This window comes from Bubalus bubalis, chromosome 12, assembly GCF_019923935.1.
Source record: "Bubalus bubalis isolate 160015118507 breed Murrah chromosome 12, NDDB_SH_1, whole genome shotgun sequence".
Lineage (NCBI taxonomy): Eukaryota > Metazoa > Chordata > Mammalia > Artiodactyla > Bovidae > Bubalus > Bubalus bubalis.
Window position 1 is genome coordinate 42,829,029 of NC_059168.1, and position 26,895 is coordinate 42,855,923.

General features: G+C 42.1%; 1 protein-coding gene across 9 annotated transcripts in view; it reads right to left on the reverse strand.

Annotated features, from left to right (window-relative positions):
- The window catches only part of BCL11A (BAF chromatin remodeling complex subunit BCL11A), a 102,431-nt gene that overhangs the window by 72,046 nt on the left and 3,490 nt on the right, over positions 1–26,895 (reverse strand). For 5 of the 9 annotated variants that reach the window (XM_006073883.3, XM_006073884.4, XM_044925929.2 and 2 more), the window contains one exon: positions 21,938–22,267. In XM_006073883.3, coding sequence (XP_006073945.1) covers positions 21,938–22,267 — 330 coding nt within the window. Of the gene's footprint in view, positions 1–21,937; positions 22,268–24,711; positions 25,196–25,821; positions 25,941–26,895 lie in introns of those variants that run through there. The other 4 variants (XM_044925930.1, XM_044925928.2, XM_025261062.3 and 1 more) reach the window with 4 other exon arrangements.

Here is a 26,895-nt window from a genome sequence, read left to right on the forward strand (position 1 = left end):
TAAAATATGTGTCTATATATGTATACATATATGCATGTTACATGAATACACACATATATACACACTGTACATACACTCTGCCTTTATATATATAAAACATATATATGTATATTCATGTAGTATGCATGTATATATACATGTGTATATATGTGTGCATATATACTATGTCTCATAGTGTTGCTCTATTGGGGAATTTTTTTTTAAAGAGATCACAAGTCTTTTACAGGTGTACCACACAAGACTCCAGCAAGAAAAATCATTCATTACCAGTGAAACTTGAGAAATAAATTTAGAAATCATAAAAACACACACAGGAGCCCAAGCAAATGAATCATCTAGACACAGAAAGCCACTGGAAAGTTATTTAACTAACCCAAAGTTTCATGAATTTACCAAGGTTTTAGCAACAAACTCTAAAGTCAAATAGGATCTTTAAGTAAAGATATTCACATAATGGACTAGCCCATCTTAAACTCCAGGCAGAGATCTAAAACTTTGAAGTCAATTACACCCCCAAAATACTTCTCCATTGTCAGCAATGTCATGATTGTCTTGGAGACTCAAGACCACAGGAACTAGTGTGAAAACTGTAGGGTATCTTCATTTATCATCTGCTCCCATCTCACAGCCCAGCTTGCAAACAAAATATGCCATGGTAAACATAATCCATATATCACATGGTGACACAGCTGACCCCATTAGTGAGCGAAGACTGTCCTAGCAGCAGCATCCCATCAGACATTAACAATACAGCAGCTGATACATTTACACAATACAATTGGAGGCGGGAGAGAGTGACTATCGGGCTATGAAATCCTAAACTCCATATCTGAATACATATTTTCTCGCCTCTTTGGCATGAATGTTATCGTGCTTTCTCTTCAGGTAATAACCGATGGGAAAAATAGTGCCTCTAGGTGGCTGCCCTTCATTCTGTCTGTCTGTTATCTCTGTTTAGCTTAAGTTAGAGCTAAACTTTTTCCTGTTAGTTTTCTTTTTTTTCCAACTTTTTTTTTTTTGCCAGAGAGAGAAGAGCACGCAAAATCTGAAATAGCTGATTATCAGTGCCCTAATAGAGCACTCCTAATAAGAAATCCCCCAAACATTATAAATTAAAGAGGCAGTAATTTAAATAAATTACTTTTTTATTTGAAGCTATACATCTTGAATGTCTGTATCCAAAAACAACAACAACAACAAAAACACGTATTTCACAACTGGTTCATTTCCCCCTCATTCTTATCACATGGGATAATAAAAGAAAGTTTCAGATAATCATTCTGCAAGGGCTAACTTTGAATGTTGTTTTTTAGCACGCTTCTGAAAAACACCATTTTATATCTAATTTATAGCCACCTATCAAAGGCATTTGCTGGACAGCACGGAAAATGGAAACATCCATGCTACAAGTCAATGGTAATCACTAAGTTTAGAAAATGGATTGCAAAGATCACATGTCCCAAAAGCGGCCATATGCTTTTACCTACATGACGAATAAAAAAAGAACATTTTCCCCTCAATTTATGCTGTCTTCAACACTAACAGAGGGAGAGTTCTTCTAAACATGTTGCATCGGATGCCTTTAACAAGCAAGAATTTGTAACTCCAAGAACTCAGCATATGTAGGCTATGTCCATGCCGAAAAACCAGCTTTGGGGGGAGGAAGAAGGAAAATATCACTGAATTCAGTCAGTTAATTGAATTTAAAATACCTGGTTGTTTGAATTCAACTGATTTCTTTGTCAAGTGTATTTCTATTTTGACATAACTACAGTTGCCCAAAAAAGCAAAGTTGGAGAAAATACACATTTTTAGAGTTTATCAAAGAAAAAAACAGCTTGCTACAATTAAAAGATAGAGAAATCTTATAAGGCTGGAAACTTCTGTGAACTATTACCATTCCATTATACCATGATTCCATTCTGCTTCCAGCAACTGGAAAGTTGCTCTTAAGTTTTTTGCTGAGAGCTCATGAGCTCAAGCCTTCCATCTCCAATGTTGCTTCCATCTTTGAGGCAAAGCAAGAAAATATTCTGGCCTCTCTGCAGATTAGCCTCATTCAGCAACTATATTCTAAAGAGAGCAGGAAGGAGTGGAAGTTGGGAATCTGCCTACGGCATTCGGAACACTCATTGTATATGATGGGGGCTAGAGAACTCATCCTGTCCAGACCACCCATTTGACAGATGAAGAAACTAAAATGCCAAGAGGTGAAAGGAACCCATGGTCACCTAGCTCAAGGTCAGAACCCAGGCATATACTGGTTTTTAGACCTGTATCTTTCCACTATCATTAAAAGTCAAAAAATCCCAAAAGACCTCAATCCTCACCCCAAACCAGTCTCAGAAATTTTTCCATTGCCTTCATGGAAAAGTAAATGTCTAGTTACATACCTTTACAAATTTTTATTTCATCTCTCTTTTTTTTTGTACTTTTTTGTTTGGGAATCAAAAATAGTTCATCATAATGCTCTCAAATGAACTGTCTTCCTCTTACAGGCAGATACTGTAGACTTTTAGTAGTGAATAGATATCCCTGGAAACCGGGATATCTTTTTTTTTTTTTTTTAAGATTACAGTTTTTCTGTAACAATGATTTCACATTCTGGGTGCAAAATGTGTATGGTTTCTCTCACCCTTAACTTCCGCAAAATCTAGATTGGCTCAAATTTAGAATCTGGTTAAAATCCTGTTATTTTAGAACGATGTGTTCTAACAGAAAGCTCTGGGTTGGCTATATTGTGCTTTTCCTCCCCCCCGAAGATTTTTAAATAGTTTTCATTTTTAAAAGGATTTCAACTTTGAATTGTGCCGACGCCAAAATCTCTATACATCTAATCAATCAATAAATAAGACAAACAAAGCAGCATATGTTTATCCTTTACCATTTGGGGAGTGTACATTAATTACCGCAGATTGTCTCCTATGCGTCTTCCCCCCACTGCAGGCAGCAGTGCTCAAAAGGGGCCACAAAATAAAAATGTATGGGGTAATTAAATGGATATTTATAATTAGAACTTAATAATTTGCATCAGGGACAAATGAGCTCTGATTTTAATCTGCAGTGCATTTAGATTAGCCTGAAGATAGTGTAATTTGATGGTTTATAGGCCTCCTCTCAGATTAGGAAATAATACCAAGCCTTCCAAGACAGCATGTCTGTGTCAGGAGTGTGTTAAGGAAGAAGATGCAATGAAAATGTTTGACAACGTGAAAGCAGCCATAAATTACATGACAACTGTGTAAAAGTCATGATGAAACAAATAAAGGGCTGACCTATAATACGTCTGATTCATTGTGACACACACAACTCCCTGCACTAATCTCTGCCCAGCCAACGCATTCTTAAGCGGGGAACTACTTAGCACAGGGAACGCTGTAAATTATCACTAGTCAACAGCATTGATTTTTAGTCGACATTTCAATCAGGTTGAAGCAGAAATACTACCCAGCTCATCCAACAGCCTCTTAACCAGTCCGCTGCCCCTCTGCGGTCTCCTCAGTTATGGCTTTGTTAAATTTCCATTGCTCTCACCATTCAATATTTATTATAGCATTGCCACATCCAGGCACTTGGCCTGAAGGGTCACTGGCCTGCCTCTTGGGACATTAAATTCGTGCTTACCTTAACGAAAGCAGAACCAAAAAAAGAAAAAGAAACAAAAGGCCAGCATCAGAGAGCTGGCCTGATTTTCAAGAGAATGGAGAGAAAATCGCGGGGGTAGGGGGACATGAAGAGGCTATAAAGCAATAGTCTTCTTTTTTTTGTATCATTTCTGCTTTTCCGCCTAGGGGTCCCAGGAAACAAAACTCAGAGCATCTCTTCTGGGGTGATCCATCCTGAACTCAAGACATGGAGAGATGTAGGGAGATAGGAGAAGAGCTGAGGAGAAAAGAAGGAAATACAGATCCAGTTCCAGGGCAGATGAAGAACTGAAATGGAAGGTTTGGAGTTCTCTACCCACGTGTATTCTCAGCAATCACCTCCATCCCAACCCCCCAACTCACACCTGCATCCACACCAATGACAACCCCTTGGTGGAGGATCTATTGAAACAATCTCCCTGGGTTCAAAGAGAAGGGTTATCAAGTGAGCAGAGCTCCGAGTTGACACTTGTGGGTGCCCAGGCCAATCCTTCAGCTTCCCCAAGGGACCTCTGCATATAGTAGGCGCTTCCTGATACTACCCAAAGACTCTAAAGTTAAATAAATGGTGGTCTACAGTGGCCCAGCCAATCTGAAAGGTTGGGTAATGAAAGGAAAACCCTGCCATTTGGTTTTGGAATACATTATGTAATCCCTCTGCAATGAACCTCAGGTCTTGCTTCAGCAAATATTAATGGTGTCAGCGTAGCCTGCGGAGTGACTGGGGGAGGCCACCATGCAACTGAAAACCAGCCTCGGGGAAAGCCACATGTCGGTCATATGGAGTTGTTGACTGTAGTTTCCATTCAAAACTTCCCTCAGTCTCCTCGCATGCTTTCCAGACTCGCCTTACCGCAGCGCTTGTTTGGCCAGAAATGAAAACCTCCTTGAAGCAGATTACTACCCCTCAGGACCCCCTACATACACACAGACACACACACACACTCACTCACTCACTCATTCATGCGCTACGCTCTTTCCCTCACCTTTCTCTACAGCATAGTTCCAATTCTCCAGGCCTTTTAAAAGTGTGGTAAGTGAAGGGAATGTCAGAGAGACAATACAACATAACTGCTGCCAGGCTAACTCCACTAGCCCTTCCTTAAAAGCCGTAGCTGGGTTCCTTGGTCATCCTTCCACTGTCTCTGAACCAAGTCACAGACATGTAGTAAAACCCCCTCCCTCGTCTTCTCAGGACCCTCACCCCACTTCTGGCTCACTCTGGACAGACAGAGAAGTGACAACTTGCAAAGCAGAATTCCTTACATTGCTGCTCTTTCCAACAGCTCCAAGACGCCCAGGACAGCCGCCCAGGGACTGGATGGGAACATTCCTCTCCTTCCCAGAAGATTGAAAAACTCAACCACAAAACCCACAGGAGGACCAACCATCCAGCCCAAGAGATTCCCACCCAATTGGTGCCCCAGCACCACTGAAGACCTTGTGAGGGGGTGGCTGGCGCTCATGACGACGCCAAAAGACAGAATCCTTAATAACTGTGAACCCTTAGGGAGGCAAGTTCTTTAACCCTTGGGGAGCCTCAGTTTCCTCCTCCACTAAGTGGGGCTGATAGGACTTCCCTTCTGGTGTTGCTGTGGGGAGAAGTAACCACGCGTTGGAGCCACAGTATGGCAATGGCAGTTCCCGGTGTGCATCCTGTGTATTTATGCTTTCTCTCATTTACTCCTTGCATCGACCCTGCAAGGGAGGTTCTTTGGGTGGTCTCCATTTCACAGAGGTTCAAGGGTCCACCCAAACCCTCCCATCCAGTCAGTGGTGAAGCAGGACTCTGAACCCACAGCAGCTATGTCACACACCAGGTACATTCTCCTGGTGAGGCAGCATGTGACTGCATGGAGAGAAGCCAAACGCTAAGGGAGATGCCGATGGAGAAAAGCCCCTCACCAACAGCTCCACCACATCAGGTCAGTGAGAGCTCCTGAGCTCTCTACACCCAAGGACTCAGGAGCCCACTCTGAGGCAGAAAGAGGCTCCCTGTCCTGTTCTCTCATCTCAACCCGGTCACCCCACACCAGGAGAAATGACATGGAGATCCCAGTCTTTCAAAGAGAAAGATCCCAGTCCTTAAAGGAGAAAACAGTCCTAAGCCATGAGTCATAATCATAGTAGTAACTGGTTTTCCTCAAGTGTTTACTTGAGGAAACAAGCAAACGTCCACACAGTAAGCTCACAACAGCCCATAATGTGGGTCCTGTGACACCCCCCACCCATCATGTTGCAGATGAGGAAACTGGAGCTTGGAGGGATGAAGAAATCTGCCCACACTCACACACCAGAAATGGCAGCACCTTTTGGCCATTTTATTCCATGTACTCACACAGGCTGAAAAGAAAAGAAAAAGAAAAAAAAAAAAGCACATATTTTTAAGAGTTTATTTACCCTCTTTCAGGCCCTCCTCATTTTCTTACCATGCAGGTTACAAGATAACCTGAGAGAGAGAGAAGACAGCATCTAAGGGCTTGGCTGAGTTTAGGGCATGATCTATAGGATGAGCACAGAGGCCTCCAAATTATCCCAGTTTCTATTAGCTCCTGGATGAATATGGGGGAAAATTCACCTCCCTTTTGAGGCTTCTGCCTGGGGAAGTAAACACGATTTTATCATATTTTACCTGGATGTTCATGATAGTGCCTTTTCTAGTCCATGATGGGGAAAAAAAATATTTTTTATTGTGTGAACTGCAGGCCTCCAGACCACTTGGAAACCCCAGACTCCCCTACGTGGAATTCTTTGGGCTCGGCGTTAGCCTCAGCAGCCCCTCTGGTGGGAGCCAGAACATGCCTCCTGCCAGTGAGTAACAGGGAAATTCAATTACCTCGCCACTTGTGGCAAGAGGGCAAAGACTGCACATTAAAAGAGCCAAAAATGTCAGGAAGTTATTGGGCTGATGACTCTTGCTTGCCAACACTCATAAGTGAATACATAATGTCACAGTAAACTAAAAAACACAGAAACAGACCAAAGAAGATAAGATAATCAAGAACAAAACAAGCCCAGACACATGGGATTGCCATCAGCCCTGCTCAGAAAATGCCGTGCTTCCAACAGGGCACCTTCCCCCCCACCCCTGGCCTCTCCTGGGCCTCACCTGTGTATGCTCTTGATCGGCCACCAAGAGATTAGCTCACAGGTCCTTTTCAACAAAGAGTTTAACTTCAGGCATTAAAAAAAAAAAAAAAAAAAACACTGATTCCCACCAATTTCTACCTGCACATGCAGGCCCGCCTGCCATGTCCCGCCCTGGCTCCATGCACACACTCTCACACATGCTGGTCTCCTAAACACACCAACTCTTCCAATCCCCAGCCCTCGGGTTACTGGCGTTATCACAATTCCTTTTTTTCCCAACGGCAAGCCAGGAAAGATGATAGGAACTATGTATGTAGCCAAAAGACTGGCCTCAACTGGTTCAGAAGGGGAAAAAAATTGAGTTGTGTATTTTTTTTCTTGCCTTTAGCCAAAGACCTGGGAACATTTGATGTACAGTCGGCAGGTATTTTTAAAAAAAGAAAGTAGGAAAGAAAAGAAAGAAGAAGAAAAAAAAAAAAAACCCCACCACTGAAAAGGCTTGGCTGCGCTGGGGCCCTGACACGCTCTCATCTAAAGCTTGGCCCTCGGCCAAGTTCATCTGTTAATGGACAGCCGCAACCACCGCGTACACCTCCCCCACTTCCGAGACTCTTCTCTGTTCTACCTCTTTCGAGCTCCTAAAAACTAGACATCGATTATGTCTGCGCTTTTCCCTTTCTATTCAAGATAAACAAAGTGCTTCAAGTTCAGGGCACACCCTGGGACCCTTGACAAAACAATCTATCATTCTGTCTGCTAAACCAGTCTGGCTACACCACAGCCGGGAGAGCAAGGCTCCCAATGTACAATTTTCCCTTTGTGCTCCGTCCCTCTTGCCACTAACCTCTTTTCTTTACCACCTTCTCCGGAGCAGATGGACTTGACCACTTTGCTTAAAGCCCCTCCCAGTAACCTCAGAAATTAAAAGAACGGAGCCTCTGGCTGCTCCTCCTCCTGCCCAGGTTCTCCTTGTCGCCCTGTGGCCTTCTCATCCTTTGGACACACACACACACACACACACACACCCCCTTAGATCTACACAATCCTTTCGACCCTCTCACCACAGACACTCACCCAGAAAATAAATGAAATGCAGGGACTGCCCCCTCTTTTGCTCCCTGAAAGAACATTTTGAGTAAATTTTGTTTTAAATCATATCCATTCATTTATCCTGACTCACAATTAAATGCAAGTACACTTTTTACAACCAGTACGGAATGTATTAATTATAACTACAAATGGTCAAATGAGAGCATAGTCCCTCCTAAAAATATTAATAAAAGACATAATAAATAATATTAATGAAACAAAAATAGATTCATAAGCCTTGGCCAGAGCTTTTATTATTTCACACAAGGGGAAATCCAGCCAGTGAAACTTGCTGCACATACTTTGGCAGGACTCTGGCCAACCAACCACCACTGAACTCTACAGAGCATGTTTCAGGGAAGGTGGGGGGTACGGGGCACGCCGGGGTGGTACAGCAGTGCCCTAGTGCTGGGGGTTTTGTGCAGACACCATCTTGAGAGGCTGATTGACAACCATGGTGCACAATGCAGGGCCCATAACATCTTTCGCAGCTTTCCCATGTGGTCAAGGAAAGTTACCCACAGGCTGCTTCCCCTTCCTAAGGCAGCCTGGGCTGTTATTTCAGTGCCCACTCCTCCCGTGGAAAGACAAACACAATCCTCTAGACCCAGAGGGAAATAAGCCCAGCTAGGTAAAGGGCTCAGAATTCAGGCCCCACGAGCACTCTTTACTGCATCAGCGCTGGAAGCAGCCGTCCTGCCATACCACCAGGCCCCAGCTAACCCATCTTCACATCCCACAGCCCCTCGCTCACCCCAGCACTCCCTGCCCCCCTCCCTTCCTCCCCAATCCAACACACCCACCACACAATCGAATCTAATTAAGATTGGGGGAAAATTTGCATTTTCTTTTCACTGTACCCCCAGTAATCACAGAAGTTCTTCAAATTTTGAGAATTTTGTTCCTCTGCTAATTATTTCCCTCATTTTGAATTTCAAGGCACAAAGACAGTCTATCTCATTGGTGGTCTATTAATAGTTTGAAGTTTTGAGCATCAGAAGGTAGGGTGGTTTTTTTTTTTTTCTTTTAAAACTGTTCTGTCATTTCCAGTTTTGCAAAAGGAGTGTGCTGTTGTTGTTGTTAGTGGTGATGATGTTAATATTTCTTCCAAAAGACAGCTTCGTTTTGCCAGTCTGCATATTATGGTTTGGTCGCCCCCTTACAATAGTTACTCTCTGCCTGGTTTACTGATTTACAGACCCTTGGTATGTGAGTGGCAAAAAAAAAAAAAGAAAGGAAAAAAGAAAGAAAATTCCTTGGCATAAGTATATGTTTGCTGATCAAATTTCAGATCATGTGTTGTTCATTATTATGACTTTACTTGAAAAACAGTTTGCCACAGCGAGATGGATTTGCTTTACATGCTTTCTACCTCTCCACTCCCTTTAAGGACTTTGAAAACCAGTACACGTTTTTAAAGGTAGGTTTAAAGCATGAACTGGTTTGGATTAAAACGTTTCGATGTCCACAAATTCCCTGAAAATACAATTTTAAAAGATGTATGCAAAGCCACACATGATTTTGAGGGAGCTAATGAGACTGTCCCGCCAACAAAATTTAATGGTGATTTAAGAAATTCTAATGCTTTTCATTTACTTCCTGTAGAATTATTTGTGTACTTGACATTTATACAGTCTCTCCATTATATAACAATCTACTCTGGGTACACTAGATGATGCCAATCTATTAGAATGAAATTTGTACTCCATATAAGCAGAAGTTTCCAGTCCGTTTTGACTTACCATTACATTTCGATGTAAAGTGTTATTATAGCTGAGTATAAAGCACAGCTACTCCATGCTCAGGGTTTTTAACTCTAATACTGTAATCTTTCTTGTTGCTTCTAGGGCTGTGTCAGTGTTTACATTCCTGGAAGTTAAATAAACCGACATGGCAAAACTCCTGGATAGACTGAATAATAAGGCTTGTGATGACTAAATTGTTTACTTTCTACCTTGTTGGGATCCCTTTCTTGTAAAGTTTTGGGGAGAGACAGAGAGAGGAGGAATGAAGGGGGCGGGGGTGATATGAGATAGAAAGAGAGAGATTTACACACTGGCTTCCATATGTCACAAAGACCTTCCTACCCACAACCAACGAGAATGAAGCAGCCTGCCTAAGTTAGTTTTGCCCTTTTCGATTTGTGTTTTGTGTTCTCAAATACTGGGTCATCTGAATACCCCCCCTTGTCTACTATCCTCCCCTCAATAAAAAATATGAACATTTTTTTGCCTATTTTCAAATAGCAAATTATCCATTAGATTTCATCATATCTTAGTAAAGCAATTACATCAAGAAAATGATAGTGCGTGTGGAATCAATTATGCATGCAGTTGGCCGGAGACCAAAGGCTGTGAAGTCGGAGAGGGCAGAATCGCTCGACACACACAAATAAAAAGCCCCTGGATCTCACAGATGGACCCCATCAGTTCATCTTACTGCCTAAAAAGTTCATGCACTTAATAATTTATTTGTGTTCTGGATACTGTTTCCCAGCTGAATATTAACAACTTTGAACTGAAGCATGCTTTTAGCATGGTATGGATGGAAGTCACGGTAGGGCAGTGCTAGGGTCCCTCGGAGGTTAAAATTGTAGTTATGTTTCTTACACACTGTTCATTCTCCATCACAATTTATTTTCTTTCATTAAACATTCCTTTTAATCAGAATATCAGTTTCAATGTTCTGATTCTGCTTGTTAACCAGTGATAAACTCCTAAACCAAAGACAAACATCAATAATACAGCACAAGCTATTCAACAGCAAAGGCAAACACCAAAATCACAGGCTCTCAAAAATCGGAAACCGTTCGTTAGCACCTTGTTTTCACAACCAGAGCACTTATGTACCTTGAGAGAGGCACCTGGTAGCCCAGAGACCACGATTTACTTTAGTGACTAGGGGAGGACACAGGCAGAACAGCTGAGAGCAGAAGGCCCCAGCAAAACTTACTTGAGCTAAAAGATAAGTTAGTCAAACTCAGACCCAAGACATGGAGGGGCAAGTCACCTTTTCAAAGCAGAGACCCAAAGCATTGTTACAAAGGTCTGTCGTTAGTAGGCGTCTCTCTTCTAAAGGCACCTGATGTCTTAATACACTGAAAAAGTCTCTCCACCATCAAACTGCGAACAGTGAAACTGCCCAACAACTTTCAGGGGGGAAGAGGGACAAGCCATACATATTTCTGTGCGTATCTGGATATGCCTCCATCATACACTTAAATTTTATTCTTCTCCCCAAATGAGAACAACTTCCAGCCAACACTTCCACAAACTGTACTTAACGTTAAAAGAAAATGGATAAAAACATACGTAATTACTCAAGGTTAGACTTCTAATTCCTCAATTCACTAAAGGAAACTTGGCAAGAAGATGCATCATTTTGCTCCTTTCTACTGGGGCATCTGAGGAGGAGAGCCACTGAGGCAGCTAATACACAAAACATGATCAAAAGTGATTAACAACAGCTTCATATGCAAATTGCATTAATGAAGGAGTGCAAAGTCATCATGTAAATTAAATATGTCAAATCTCTTGGTGAACTTTCAATCTTGAGAAGAAAAAACACGGCTTTAATTTTTTTACATCATCAATTTTGCAAGATTGAAAATCTAAGAATCTTGGTGCTATAAACAATTTTCACCTTTTTTTTCTCCTTCAGCAGGCTGACAGGCCAGCCTGATGTGCACCGAATGTACATGTTAATAGGCCAATCAAAAATGCAAAACAATTCGCAATTACTGGAAGGACCTAATGGTCATTAGAATTTACAACTAGGTAATGAACTGAAGTCTGCCCACACCATGCATATTCATAAAGCAATTTAGCCTTTGAAGATTAAAGAAGTGCTTAAAATTCAAATGAGCTTTAGCAAATTATCAGTAAGATTCATCCAAAAAGCAAAGGGTTTTTCTTCCTATGATTTCCTCATTTTTTTAATGCAAAATTGTTATATCTTCCAGACTGAGCTTAAACTAAACATTGAGCTAGAAGTGAAGCCAAGGGGCTAAGAGACAAACGGAGGCTGCAAACATCGTTACGGACTTTGTTCATAAAACTAAGCCCTTAAGAGCCAAACCTATCTCTAAACATGGTAATTTATCAAAAACAGCCCAGAGTTGCTCATAGGCAATACTGCACAGTCCTCCAACAAAACAGATTAACGGGAGTCCCACCACCCTCCCAAAAAGCCTTTTTCCCCTCAAGTTGAGTCTCCTGTGTAAACATCCACTATGGTATAAAAACAGCTTTTTCATCGGCTTGGAGTGGCATTCATTTTAGAAGTTTCTGCTTCCAAAGGGAAAAGAGCAAGGAAAGAGGGTAAAGGCAGAGAGGAGCGTGATCTGGTTTACTTCTGAGGAGTGAAAATCTTGTCGTTGGGTATTTATCTTCCTGGGGGTTCCCCCCCATCCCACACTGGCAGCATTTAATCCAAGAGGAACAGGTCAGGCCGACATCGGCTAACATTCAGAAAGTTAGGGTGTCCACCCACCACCACCCCATCCCAGTTATTAGAGAGCATCGTGGGAATTTGGACTTTCAAGCTTCCCAATTACCAGTGTGGAGAAGAATCTAACTCACACCTTGAATGCTGACTCCCACTTTAACTAACCTCATGACATTTAAGAAATTCCAGCGACAGAATTCCCACTGCAGACCTTCCCCACTGCCATCCCAAACACTCCATCCAGGTGAAAAGCACAGAAGTCTCTGAATCCTCCCTCAGCTGGTGGACAAGTAAGACTGGGAGTAACAGCTTTGAAAGGACCACATGCCTGTGCTTACTGCTCCAAAGCTAGACCCAAAGGACTCTCTGCCTTGGTGACTGTCTTTGAACCCCTATTGAAAATATTCCAGTGGCTTCTCTCTGCCACCCTTCTCCCCCTCCCCACCCCCCGCCCCCCAGCCTCAGATGCTTTCCTGAAGTTGATCTTACCTGGAATGTAGGTATGTCAAGGAAGTGGGAAAAGAGGTAGAGAGAGAAGGGAGAAAACCTCAGGCACTATCTCCGATTTCCTCGACTCTCTAATCCAGGGCCCTGCTCAGAAACACGCCACATTTTAACATTTATTAGAAAGAATAGGAGGCAGAGCTTCACGGGACCTGCATTCACGACCATCTGTATGAACCACAGGTCCGCAGTCCTGACCAATTCTGTTTGACACTAATGTTACTCTACATGAGTAGAGTTCAATGAGGGTTGATATGGGATGTGACAGAGTAAATCAGAATTAGATTAAAAACAAAAGTTTAGAAACCGATGCTACACTGCAGAGCAAATGGGAGTTGAAGGCCAAATTTCCCCTAACTGCCTTCAAGTCATTTTCCCTATTAGAGTCTTTGCCCGCCACCCCCCTGCTGGCAGTGCCACAATCCCATCAGAAAGCAGAGTGGAATGCATATAGGAAGGCCCGAGATATTCCTCTTTAGATACAATACCTATATATTTAATATACAGCAATTAACTTCTGGTCAGGAGTCTGCAGGCAGCAGGCTGCCCCAAGCAGATAGTGGGGGAGGGGCCTGGAGCTGGGACAAGCACAAAAGACAGGTCCAACAACAATGCCTGCTGTCAGCAGCTGAATTATTTTTATACAGGAATTTTTATCTCTATTGTACAAACAAGTACGTGTCTGTGCAGACTTGTTAAGCAATCCACTTGTATGTAGAATAAGATTTTTTTTTCTTTCTTGCTACCAGTCACACAGCTCCAAGATCAGAAGAAATACATAGTCTTTGAAGCTGCTCAAATGTTTTAGTTAAAAGGACAGCAGTTGTTTTCAAAGATCCAAGAGTATCTTTATCAGAATTAAATTTTTCCTTATTGATTTTTTTCTCCTTAACATAACAAAAACATAACATGAGAAGGTTAAGATTTATTATTAAAATTTTTCTCAGCCTTTAAATCATTCTTCAGTAGCCAATGTTCACTTTTAAATGTAAAAGAATAATTTTTTTAAATCTTAGGATGGGATAGAGTAGGAGAGAAAAACTCATGAGATTTAAATTTTAACACTGTTAAGACATTGTTTTAACTATGAACTCAAAGATAGGGGTGGGGGCAAAATGGGCAGTAAATGGCTTATTGCAAGTTGCTCCTAAATGTAAATAAATCATGACATCATGGTATCCCCTGAGTCAGTAGAAGGAAATGCTTCAGATATTTTTTGTGACCCAAAGAGAAACTCCATATTTGAAACCTAAAAAGCAGATATGGAACATAGTGCCTCACGCTGCAGCTAAGGCAGGAATCCAAGCTACACTTTATTTTCCTAAAAATTGACAGATGTGATTTTTTTTCTGCACTTCTTTATGCATCATTACATATCAAGAAAATGAACAACTGATGAATATAAATGTAAATGCCCCGATGCTTAGCAGGAGGTTTCCCCATTTTTTTAAAGAAAATTCCAAAATAAACTAGAAAGCAGAGAAAGAAGGGGAACACCACAGCACCTGTGTTCTTTCTGAAAGCACCTCTGCAATTTCACAATAATTCCATTCTTCATTTTAATGGGAGTTTTTAAACCAATGGACTCACCTCTATCTAAAACTGAGATCAAATTGTAGGTGTAATTGTTCATCGCTCATGCTAACAACAGCAAAGACACAAACAGAAACTCAATGTGAGTGACCACAGGTCCCCAGGTATCCCCTCCATCAATAGGCCTGCTCCAGGTCCCCACTGGGAATTCCCTGGCGGGCCAATTCAATTCTGAGTAACATGCTGCCAACCCTACCTGGAAAAGTGGAAAAGGGTGTGCACAGCGTCTTCTCGCCTCTTTTACAGGAAGTTTAAACCTGATCATCTCAACTTTAGTGGCTATAATTTGTTGTCTAGAGCTCCAAGAACTTGGTATTTTATCTATCTAAAGAGATCAAAAAGAAAAAAGGAAGGCAGAGAGAGAGCGAGCTGTGGCCTGGCCTAGCCCCTAGCGAGGCTCTAGCTCAGAGCAGTAACCTGTGCAGGTAAGCCTTCCAGCGGCATTGCATCAGACCGGCTCACATCAGTCTCCAGGGTGAATGGAGAGGTGAAACACTCTGGTGCCCTGTCTGCAAACTCCTCATTCTCCAGTTCTTGGCAGCTTATTTTTCCAAGTGTTTTGTTTCAGGAAACGTGTGTATTTTTCTTTGTACATTTTGTGGATTTCCCACAACTGGCTCTGACAGCTGTTGATTCTGTTAAATGAACACACTATAAAAATCCTCTTTAAAACCTCAAGCAACAGTGGACTTAAAAATAATGGCAAAATATTTTAATGGAGTTCCAGTTGAGAGTTGGTTTAAAAAAAAAAAAAGTACAAGTGAAAGTACAGAAGTCCTTTAAGTCAGAGCTAGATTTAAACTGAATGTATGAGCACGTGTGCATGTGTGCGTATGTGTGCGTGTGTTTAATGGGGAAAGAGGGGTGTTGCAAATCACCACAAATATTTACACTGTACTCCCTTTGTTCAAATCACATACTTTTAACAGGAAAGGCTGGAACTGTGGCTATTTAAAATTTTAAATATTCAAACGCCTGTAATTAACCATATGAAACAAATTATGTCGCTTTTCTCCATACCAGCACATGCAAAGAAATTCGGGTGGGGGACTGGGAGGTGGCAGAGTCGGGGAGACAACTCCAAGAGGAGGCAAGGATGATGTTTTCATTTTGCTCTAGATCAAAGGAGAACAAGAATGGAAACTGTGGCAGAGCCAGCATTTTTACATTGCTGTCTTTCACACTGGGCTATCTAAGTTTACACAATTCCCCAGACTGGCTGCATATTAAGCTTGCTGTGTACAGCTTTATTATGGTGCGCTGGTGGAAGAAGCATTAATATTCCAGCTCCGCAACTGACAGGGCATTTACATGCGCCCATCTGAGCGGCACCTGAGAGATCTTCCAAGGTGCAGTAGCTGTGTGCCTATTGTAAAGGCAAATGAAGCTCACCTATTCCCTGCTGGGGTCAGAAGTGACCTCACCACCCCCCAAGCCTCAAATCCTTCCCTTGCCAACTTCACTCGATGCCATCGCAGAATGACGAATGAGCTCAGAAATAGACCCTAAGTTACTAACCCTGCTAAGAACAGCAAAAGCCATTGCTGAAATGTTTTAAAAATGCATAGGGAATGCAGCTGGCCAGTAAAAAGCAGAGAGACAAATTCCAGTGAACCCAATATGGAATACGTTACATTCTAAAACTGATTAGAAATCCAGTCTGATGTTTACTGGCTTCAAATTGAGTTTGGCATCAAGCATACTGGCTTTCATAATGCTGGCATTTTTTTATTATTATTATTTTAAATCTGCCTTTGGTGCCTAGGAGCACATGTGGAGAGCTAAAGCATTCTTATTTGTCAGGTTACATTTCCTAGAAATTAAGTTAGTGACACAAAATGACTCTAGTAGCAGTAATGTGGTCCATGCTCAAATTAATTAGGTCATTTTTGTAAAACCTACACGACAAATTACAAAGGTAAATTTACTGATATTGGCCAGAGCTCTATCCCCTGGAAGGAAAGGAGAGAAGTATTTTAAGGACTTATTTACCTGGGTAGGAGGAGAGAACAGAGAAGGGAGAGAGACAATGGCCAATTTCCCATTGGTATTACAAATAAAAATACTAGTCATTATCCATTAAATTATATTGTCTGAATATATTTTATGAATTTATTAATGTCTTCCAAATTGACACATAAAATAAAAACCTGCTTGATTTGAGATAGTGTTAAAAATGGACCCTAAGTTTAAATTTTTTTTAAATCCTTGTAATAATAACACTGCTGACATAACCATGACCCAAATGAAATCTGAACAAGCAGAAAGGTACTAAAGATCCTTGGTGATTAAATCTCTTGCTAAAAAAGTGGCAAGGTGCCAGGCTGGGTCCGATTTGATGCTAAGTGCCTTTTATTGCACAAAGCTGGTACTACTGTATGTAAAAACAGACTTGGGCTTGGGGTAAATTTTGTCAAATGATTTCTTTGTGCAATAAAGGGTGTGAACAGACCAACCAGAGTAGATTAAATTAACAACGAGTGACGCAATCTTGGTGCATCGCCCTAACTGTGCTACTTCAGTTAAATTTCACATTTTCTCCCAGACGAAAGCCAAAACTTTCTTCCTTTCTCACTGACTAGTGTGCAAGGCCACCACTCACCTATTCTTCTTTTTGAAACACTTTCACTAAGAAATCACAAAATTCTGAAAAATGCCTCCTTAGGTTTTGCACATCTGTTATATATTCCTGTCCCTGTCCCCCACATTAGCCAAACTGAGACAGCAGTGTGAAAATGATGATTTTCCAGGATTCTACAATGTGCCATTAATATGCATCCAACGCACCTCTTCCCTAAGCTTAAGGTTTGCTGTTCTAACTCTGCCTGCACATGTCTATACCCAGTTGCATTTTCCAACCCATGGGCAGCTCCACAATTAAATGCCACACTCACCAGGAGGAAGGTGTGCAAAACAGATTTCAGATCCTTTAAAAGTAAAAGGCTCAACTTGCAACAAAACTAGAAATGGCGAGATTTGAGAAATTACAGTACTGTTTTTTTTTTTAAGCCTTCATAGAATAAACACAGAGAATGGGAGGGAAACTTCCCCCCTGCTCCTGTTCTTGAAGTGAATACATATTTGTGTTTCCAATAAAAGGCCATTTTTACATTAACTGTCTGTAACAGCAGGAGACAGAAAAACTAACACAATCTCCACATCACACACAGGACGATCTTCATATCACGTGGCCCTGTTCTCAAAACTAGTATTTATAAAAGACAACTAGGAAAATGCACAATGCATCTTTTCTGTGTCACCAAAAGGGTGACACAGAACTTTGGGATCTTTGGGATCTTCCACATTTTAGATTTTTTTTCTTTTTGGCTTGCCCAAGTAAATTTAGCAGCCATGCGGGCCACTGTGTTTAATTAAGCTTTCAAAAGTCCTCTGACAATGCCAACAATTGTAAGACACTTCTGCGGCTCAATCATGCAATCGCTGTGACAGTTCTATTTACAATTTGTCTTAGAAAGAGTTTCTCTGACATTGTACTTTGACAAAACATCCAAGCTGCCAGTTCACAACCTTTCTCTGTCTTATTTACAAATACATCTTGTATATAGAACTCCCAGTCTCATGAACATGAGCCTTTGGGTAATGGCCTCGCAAACATGGGCTCCCAGTGAAAATCCTAGGTATTTATTAAGAAACAATATTCTTTATTCTCTGGGTGTGAAGGTTAAATAAAATGTTCACCAGTATACTGGGGATTTTTTTGTTTGCTTGTCATTTTTTGTAGCTGCCACACTAAAAATTCACTTTAGAAGTCAGTGATTTTTATTCAGAATCACACAAATAAAGAGAAATGAAAAATAGGTTATAATAGGATACTATAATTTATAGTCTCATTTACAATTATATCATAAAGTACATCCTCCAGTTCAGTCTGAGATAGGAAAGAATTCAAATGGGTACAAAAAGAAAAGGCAAGTTGAGTTTTTAAATTCTGAAAAGCATGAGTATGTTATACTTGATTTACCTTTAAGTAACATGTTTATATATTTCTGGATTGAACTGGCACTTTTCCTTCCACAGAGCTTCTGCCTTACATATTATTATCTAGGTATGAGGTGTATTGTCTAGGCAAATAATTTTTAAATACCCTGATATCAATGCCTATGTTCTTGATTTTAAAGAGAAAAAATGTTAGCTAGCAACAGACTGCTTGACAGTTCACAGGACTCATCATATTTTCTGCCACTCTCTCAAAAAGCTAACTTTATGACAGCTCAACCCTAATTTAAAGATTTCTATGTGCAATAAGCCAAAACCTCAAAGCTGACACTGTGGGATAATATTTTTTGGCCTTTTCTATAAGTGAACAGCAGTTCCACAGTCACTAATCTTCAATGAATACTTGCCCCCCTCATAAAACATGAGACTAGGAAACAAAACAAAACCCCAATTAAAAGCCTTGACTGCCAGTCAAAGACTGCTGATATCCAATAGTGGATATTTGACACACACACTGATGAACTGGGCCCTGCAGAGTACAACCTGCTGGTTTCCAGTTAAATTAACACTACTTCAGGGGTCTCAGTGGATCATAATCCCACAATCTTTTGATTATTTGAATAAAATGGAAAAAAAAACAACCTGAACAACATACATGTGTACATTCAACCTGGTAAAAATTATCCTCACTAAAAAATACTCGGCTCTGAGAGGTCTATGTATAGCCAAAACGCATGGCATCTTACTGAAGATTTAAAGAACTCCACTCAACCTCCTGTGTGAAAGCCCAAATTCTAAGCTTTATTTATCTCAGGAAGAAGATCTGTCGCTATTTGATTCCAGCTTCCTGCCTATAAGATAGCACAGAGCACACAGTAAGCTCGTATCCAACTTACACCACTTTAATAAAGCCTTTCCTACACAGCACATTTAAATAACTACCTTTTATACAGTTGCCAAACATATTCTTCTAGAGATTCATCAATATATCTCTTTCCTAATACAGAGCATTGCTTCTCATTTTTGTGTGTGACACAATTCAAATATCTACTGAATGATTACTCTCATTGTTTCCTTCCTCACCATAAAAAGAAAAGCAGACTTGGAACGGTGAAGATGTGCTTGAGAGAAATGGGCTGCGAGTACACAGCTGTCTTCCAGAACTTCACTTCAGAGGCACCTGAGAGCCAGGGCATCTTAATTTACGTGCAATGGCAGAATGTTAATTTCACCATAGGAAACTCTTAATTCATTACCGTGAATTATGAGAAGTCGTGATTCTAGTTACTGACATCTCGCTTTGAGATGTGACCACGCTATTTATGTTCAGCCAATTCCAGGGTGGGAACAGGTGATTAAACACAATGAAAGGAATCAAGACTTTGTAATTATTCGTGCATGAAAGGTTTACCTCACCTGGGTCGCAGCACTGGTGCACCCATTGAATATCTTAGATAGCTTAGGTAGCTTTTCATCTCAGCGAAATTGCTTAGCATTAGCCCTATAAAACATATCTTAAATGTGCTTTTTGTGTGGAGGGGGTCCTTCTTTGAGCTCTCTTACAGCACTACTCCTTAAAAAAAAAAAAAAAGAATCTTTATGACCACCAGAGAATTCAGGAAAATCTCATCTTTCCCTACATAGATTTACAACTGTGACAGTGAGAAGCCTTCACTATAGGGCCTCCCCCCACCAGCTTTTAGATTTCTCCAGTAAGTACAGAGGGACAGAATGTTCAAGCTGGTTAATCGGAGACTGAATAACCTACTTGGGACCTCAGTAAGAAGTGTGGTTTTAATTCTTGCTTGACAGACACTGTGTTTTGTCTTTTTAAACGAGCGGCTCGATATGTAAATACGATGTTACATCACGCAAGTGTTACTCCATATTTGGAGATTTAGAAAGGCTTTGGATCTCTGAAGACCAAATCTCCTTCCGCTTGCTCTAGCTTCATTAATCATGCCTTACACTTCTGTACATTTCCCTTCCAGTCACAAGACAGCACATGGAAACGGTCACCACCATATCCTACCGGGGGGCTGGGGGGACAGATAAAATTATAACCTGCATGGCATATAAGCTACATGGGATGGATTCAAGAAAACAGTTCATAACACAGCTTCCCTGGCAGCAGCTTTCTCGTTTTACTAAAGGTAAAGTATCTGGGTGCTATTGCAGGAAGCATTAAAAAAGAAAGAAAATGCCACATTTGATTTTAATGAGCAAATTCCAGAGGGGGGAGGAGAAATGATACAACATTTAATCCCCTCTGGACCACTGACCCACTACAGTTCAACTTTCTGGTCAAACTCAGTCGGAGGGACAAGTTCCAGGGCATCAACTGATTCTATGCACTACCCTTCCTAAATCTAAACAAACCTTCTGCCTGTGGGGGGCAGGGGCAAGGGAAATAGAGGAAAGGGATTCGGACATGCCGGTTTTGTCACTACAGAATCCGCATTCACTTCATCTTGTACGTTAAATCACTGTTGTTTCATTTATTAAAATGTTTTAAGAGTCACTATATAGTGTTGTTGATTATCATTCAGAGTAGGGATTTAAGTCCCTCTGTTAGTGGTTAATTCCTTTCCCTTGTGCTGCTGAGAAACCCATACCTCTAGCTACCTTTCTGCTAAAATTAACCAGAGGAAGCAAGGCTGTTGAATGTGTATATGTATTTTTCCAAGAGAATTTTAACATTGTGTTACAGCAGAAACAGTGAAGTCTGGACTGGACATTTGTAAGGGTGACATGTGGTTGTGTAAACCACAAACAAAATCAAGATACATCTGTCAAAACCACATCAGAGACAAGAGAGAGCACAAAGAAGCATTTATCATTTAGCTGAGGAGGCAGGCTGCAAGGAGCAGCCGTTCCTGTCAAACCAACCTTTTGAAATTTCCAACATGCCCTTAAACTTTTCGAGTAAGCATGTCTGTGCGCTTCAGCAACTGCCCTCTCTACTCTGGCCTGGCCAGTCGAAAATGGCATCTTAAAGTCAAGGTCACGGTGTCATCCCACCACGGGGCTGTGTTTAATTACAGCCCCATACGGGCTGACAGCCAATATGGATCCAAGGCTAGCCCCGAAGCTCAGTTAACTCTTTCCAGTCCCTCCAAAATGCCCCTCCAGCCCACCGAACGTCACGGAAGCCTCGAGAACAAACTGCACCACTAGGGAAGCCTGATCAGGTATTCTGACCCAAACATGTTACTGGACGAACTACAAATGCCCATATAGCCCCTCTGCCTCTGACTTATCACCAGGGTTGGAAATGGGCCTTGGAAACTGGGCTAGGTGTAGTAAGGCTCAACACTTCAAAATGAGAAGGAGAGAGAAAAGGAAAGAAATTCAGAATCAGTAGATCCAGAGAGAGGGTATCAGGTGTGTGTAACCTATCCTGCCTACATCTGACTCAAGTGAAATGGAAAATATTTATTTTTGTGTGTTCTGGACATAAGCCATAGGAATGATTACTTGAACGTTACAGGGCTGTCATGGACAGTCACATGGAGAAACAGAAAGCACTTCACCACTCCTTAGTGCATGGCTACAGTGCCTCTGAAAATGAAAAGAAAACATGCAAACAGCTTTTCTCCTTGCTTCTCATTTACCTGCTATGTGTTCCTGTTTGGGGCAAATTCCTCTAGATGACGTTGATAAACAATCGTCATCCTCTGGCGTGACCTGGATGCCAACCTCCACAGGATTGGATGCTTTTTTCATCTCGATTGGTGAAGGGGAAGGTGGCTTATCCACAGCTTTTTCTAAGCAGAGGCTGCCATTGCATTGTTTCCGTTTGTGCTCGATAAAAATGAGAATGTCCCCCAACGGGAAGTTCATCTGGCACTGCCCACACGTGAGGAGGTCGTGGTCCCCTTCTGGGGCTCCCAAAGGTCCGTGGTCCGGTTCATCATCTGTAAGAATGGCTTCAAGAGGCTCGGCTGTGGTTGAAGAAACAAAAGCACAATTATTAGAGGGCCAGAAGGGAGAGGAAAGGGGGAAATACATTCTCAACCCCATCCCACCCCAGCACATTATGTAAAGGGTTTCTAGGCTCCTCCATTTAAGTCTCAGAAAAACATGTGAGCACCTGAAACATACAAGGGTGTGGAAACTGACAACAAGAAAGCAAATTTATCAGAGGTAAACCATTATATAGTTAAAGAAAACTGCCTGACTTGCATACTACCATGGAAAACTACACACACATATATACATAACACACACACACACACACACACACAACAGTGTCCGGTTTGTGAGTTTAGAAAGAATGTGACTGTTATTTAAATAGTTAGCACAGAAACATAACGTAAGCTTAAATAATAACCACCCCCAAAGATCTGGTAAAAACATGGATTGAAACCAAATTTGTTTCTTTTTTCCTATACAGTAAGTTGTCTATTGTGCCCAAGAATAAAAGGAGAGGTGAATAAACACACACACACACACACCCTCTTTGTGTGTGAACATATACACTCAAAATATACAGAGATAATGGCTTCATAAATTAGAAAGCTACTACATCACACAGAAAACGTGCCGTATTTACACTGCCGTAATAAGAAAAAGACTGCATTCACCTGTGAAACGGATCTAAATAATAATCATAAAGCAGTATAACCCACACTGCCAAAAACCTTTCTGATCTCACTCTCAGCAGTGCTACAAAATCAAACAAATACCAAATTCACTGGCAATTCTTCTCAGACACATTAGCTAAATGGGATACTTTTGAGTACTTAAGAAAATAAGCCAATTAGTCATTTTTTCATTCTGAAGAAAGGAATGCCTAAAATATTCTAAACATGTTTGCACTTGGTGGCCCCCATCACATAAAAATCAGAATGGTCAAGCAAACGCCACATTTCAGATCAAGGCTGAGAAGTCTTTTCTTAAGACTTGAAATACTTTGTCTAATGTTGTCAAAGTTGACTAATTTTCTGAATGAGCTCCAAAATGCTTCATTATGGGACTATTTCTGTACACATGATTACCAGTGGATGGTACAACAAGGTAGATATGTCTTTCATTCCTGTTTCTTTAAATTAAAAAAAAAAAACAACTTTGCACCAAAATACTCAAGCATGTATCTGAACAGCTTCTATCATTTTTTAAACTTCCAAAGGGGAAATGAGAGTAAGCCTCTGTTCCTGAAACCTTACGCTTACTTACTCCATCACCAAAAAAAAAATTTACAAAACACAGAATACATCCAGGATGCTGCCAGTTAATAAAACTGAAGCAGAAAATGTACAAGTCTTAAACAGTTAATCAGTCTGACCTTCTTTAGCAAGCTGCCAATTTCACATTTAATGAACTTAAAGCCACAGAGAATCAAAAAATAGATTTTAATTTGAGTGTAGAATATTGGAACAGATTTTGATAAAGTGCAAAAATCCAGTGAACTCAGGTTAAATTTATTTCAACCCTACCCAGGCTGAATACTGAGGGGGAAGATCTGGAGTAACTCCCAGATGTGCTGGGTGAAATAATATTGAGAGAGCCCCGTCTAGCTGCACCTGTGCTCAACTAGGACATGTCATAATTTCTAGCCTCTGGTACTCCTCCTAATTTAACATAAGGTCACCACAGGAATATGAAGGTTATATTCCTACTAATAAAGACAGAAAAGTAAGCACTTACATTTCTTTGCCCAACATACTGACCGAAAGATAGATACACATGCATACTTTCCAAATAAAAGGAGACAAACAGAAGTGCTTTTGCATTATGCGTCTATGTCATCTTTCCCCTGCTTGCTTTCATTGTGACAAGGGAGGAACTGAATAAGGAAGTTATTCGCCAAGATTCCTCCTATTTGAATTAAGGATTTTAAGTACACATTAACAAATGTGGCTTTTTTGGTTGTTGTTCAGCATTAACTACAAGCTCAGAGGTTTACAGATTGAAGAAAGACTGAGGAGAAATACCTCATTTTTTAAAAGTTAGTAGTACATAGAACCTTGGCAAAAAAAAAAAAAAAAAAACCAACATTTTTTTAAACTCCGTCGTTAGGATTTGTTCTTTATCCCCAAGCCCTGACACATTTCTGAAAATGGAAATATTATTTGGGAGCAAAAGAAGATACTCTCCTAGGTATCAAACAGTTAAAGGTAACCCGGTACAAAACAGACTTGGTTAAAGTCTTCTAAATGTAGTGACTGAACTGATTTACAATCAAAACCAGGAAATGAAGTGGTAATTCAGAGGTTGCTGATTACACCTCCACATTTCACCTAATTAATTTTATAGGAGGCAAAGTTCTTGAAAATAACAAGATGATCAAATGTACAGATATAAAACCTATAACCTCAACATTTTCTATGCTCTTAACGTAAATTATTGCTAATTAACAAGAATTATATCCTAATGTATGAAATACCTTTAACATCAGGCTCTCTACTAAACATTTGGCTGGTGATGTTCAGAGAAATACCAAAATGTGTTCTTATCGTTGCTGCTCCATTATTAAAAATCAGACGAAGTGAGGCACAAAGAAAATATGAAAATACAATTCTCTTGGTGTAATCTACTGATTTGCATTGACATCTTTTCTCAGTGGCAATCAACATTTCCTTTCTGGGCTCTGATAATTTCTCTGTATTTTAATGCAAATTCCCCTTTCCCTAAAAACATTCCTAACCTCAGCCATTTTACCCCCTCCCTCAATTCAATTCCATCCTCCTTCACCCCCACAAAACCGGCCTTTCTAAGCTCCGGCCTAAGCGCTGGCTACAAAGCAGGGAGTCCAGGATTGAAGTGGAAGGGAGTGGGCAAATAATCATAATAATTAGCCGTGAATTCTCTACAAGGGGAAAAAGAAATACAAAATAAAATGTTTCTGCGTTCAAACAGCAAGACTGACTGAAACGTTTCAATGCCCCAGCCGCTGAACTGAGATCTCTTTCCTCTCTCAGCAGTTGCAAAGGAATAAATTAAAAAAAAAAAAAAAAAAGCCTTATAAGAAATGTAGGGAAGGAGCAAGAGAAACAAGGGCTGCTGGGGAGGGGGAGGGGGAAAGGCGCTCTGCCTTCAAGTTTGCTTTCCAAGTCCTTCCCTTTGATTGTCTTAACAGGGTAACGAAGCACACCGAGACTGAAATGCGGAGAGAAAAAGCAAAAAAACAAAAGCGAAGGCAGGGGCGACAGGCCCGGGGCAGAGGGCTCGGCTGGGGTGGGCTCCGCGGAAAGTGAAGTTGGGCGCGGGGACTCTGGGGCACAAAGCGAGTAGCGTGCTGTCCGCAGGCTCCGGCCGCGCTCGCTGCGAACACGTGCAGCGGCGGCCGCGGGGCCGCGGGGCCCGGAGCCGGGAGTCTGGGGCTGGGGGCGGGAGGCGGCGGGCAGCCCCGGGCCCCGACTGCTGCCTCCACGCCGGTCCTGCCCGGCCGCGGGGTGACGACGGTTCCCCAGGCCCACCAGGTGGAGACACGGGAAGTGAGGCTTGGAAAACTCGGCAGGTTACCCTGGCGCTGTCTCGGGATCACCGCACACACCTCAGGCGCGGGTCCTGAAATTCATTCTGTGTCCACAGGCTCACACTTTTTACTTTGAGGGATCTCTGCAAATGCGTTTCTCCCGCAATCCCCGGCACCGGTGTGCACAGCGCGGCGGCGGCTGCGGTTATTCATTATTAATGACGCCGTTTGCCCGCATCATTATGATGATAACTATTACTATTGTTGTGATTTCGGGCTCGGAGGCGAGAGCTGCAGGAGGCGGGGGAGCTGGGGGGGGAGGGGGGTCGGGCTGCAGAGGCGCCCGGCAAGCCTGCCGCGGCCGCCTCGGTCCGCGCTTTGCACGGGGATGAGGGGGTGGGAGAAGTGAACCTGGAGACTAAGTGCAAACTTGCCGGATCCCGCTTTCGGCTTTGCCCCAAAGCCGGAGAGCGCGCACTCCCCTTTCCTCCCAACCAAAAACGCCTGCCCGAAAGAACGAAAACTGCACCCCGCTCCACTCCCGGTGCACTGGGGAGTCGGCCGCGCGCCCGGACACTTCTCCGCAGCCCTGGCCAGAAGCATTTTTAAAGTCAAAACGAAGAACAAAGACAGAAGGGGTGATGGGGTGGGGGGGAGAGAAAGGGAATTCTGCCTAACCGTCCGTTTCCCCCACCCCCACCCTCGCAAAGCTCTTCCCTCCGGGTCGAGAAATGCAGAGGGGGGTGGGGGAGGAGGCCCTGGTACAGGTTCAAGTTCGCTGAGCTTTCTTGATCTTGTTCTGCCTCCTAGCGACCGAACGGCTCATTCAGCCCTAGAAGCGGGGGATGGGGGCAGGGGGGAGGGAAAAGGGGTCCTGAACACTAGAATGGCTCCCGCCCCCTCTGCGTACCCAGAAAATTAGAAAGGAGCGACCACCGTACCCACTTTACACTGGCCCCTTAACCCAAAACCCGCCCTGAGACTCGGGGATTCCAAGGGGATAACCCACCCAGCCTGGAGCCTCGGGATGGGCCCCGGGAGAGTGGGGGACGTGGGAGCAGCCTGGACTGCACGCCACAGTCCGTCCTTTGAGCCCCCAGTGCATCCTTCCGAAGAAGGGCCCGGCTTTCCCGAGTGCTGCGAACACTGCCC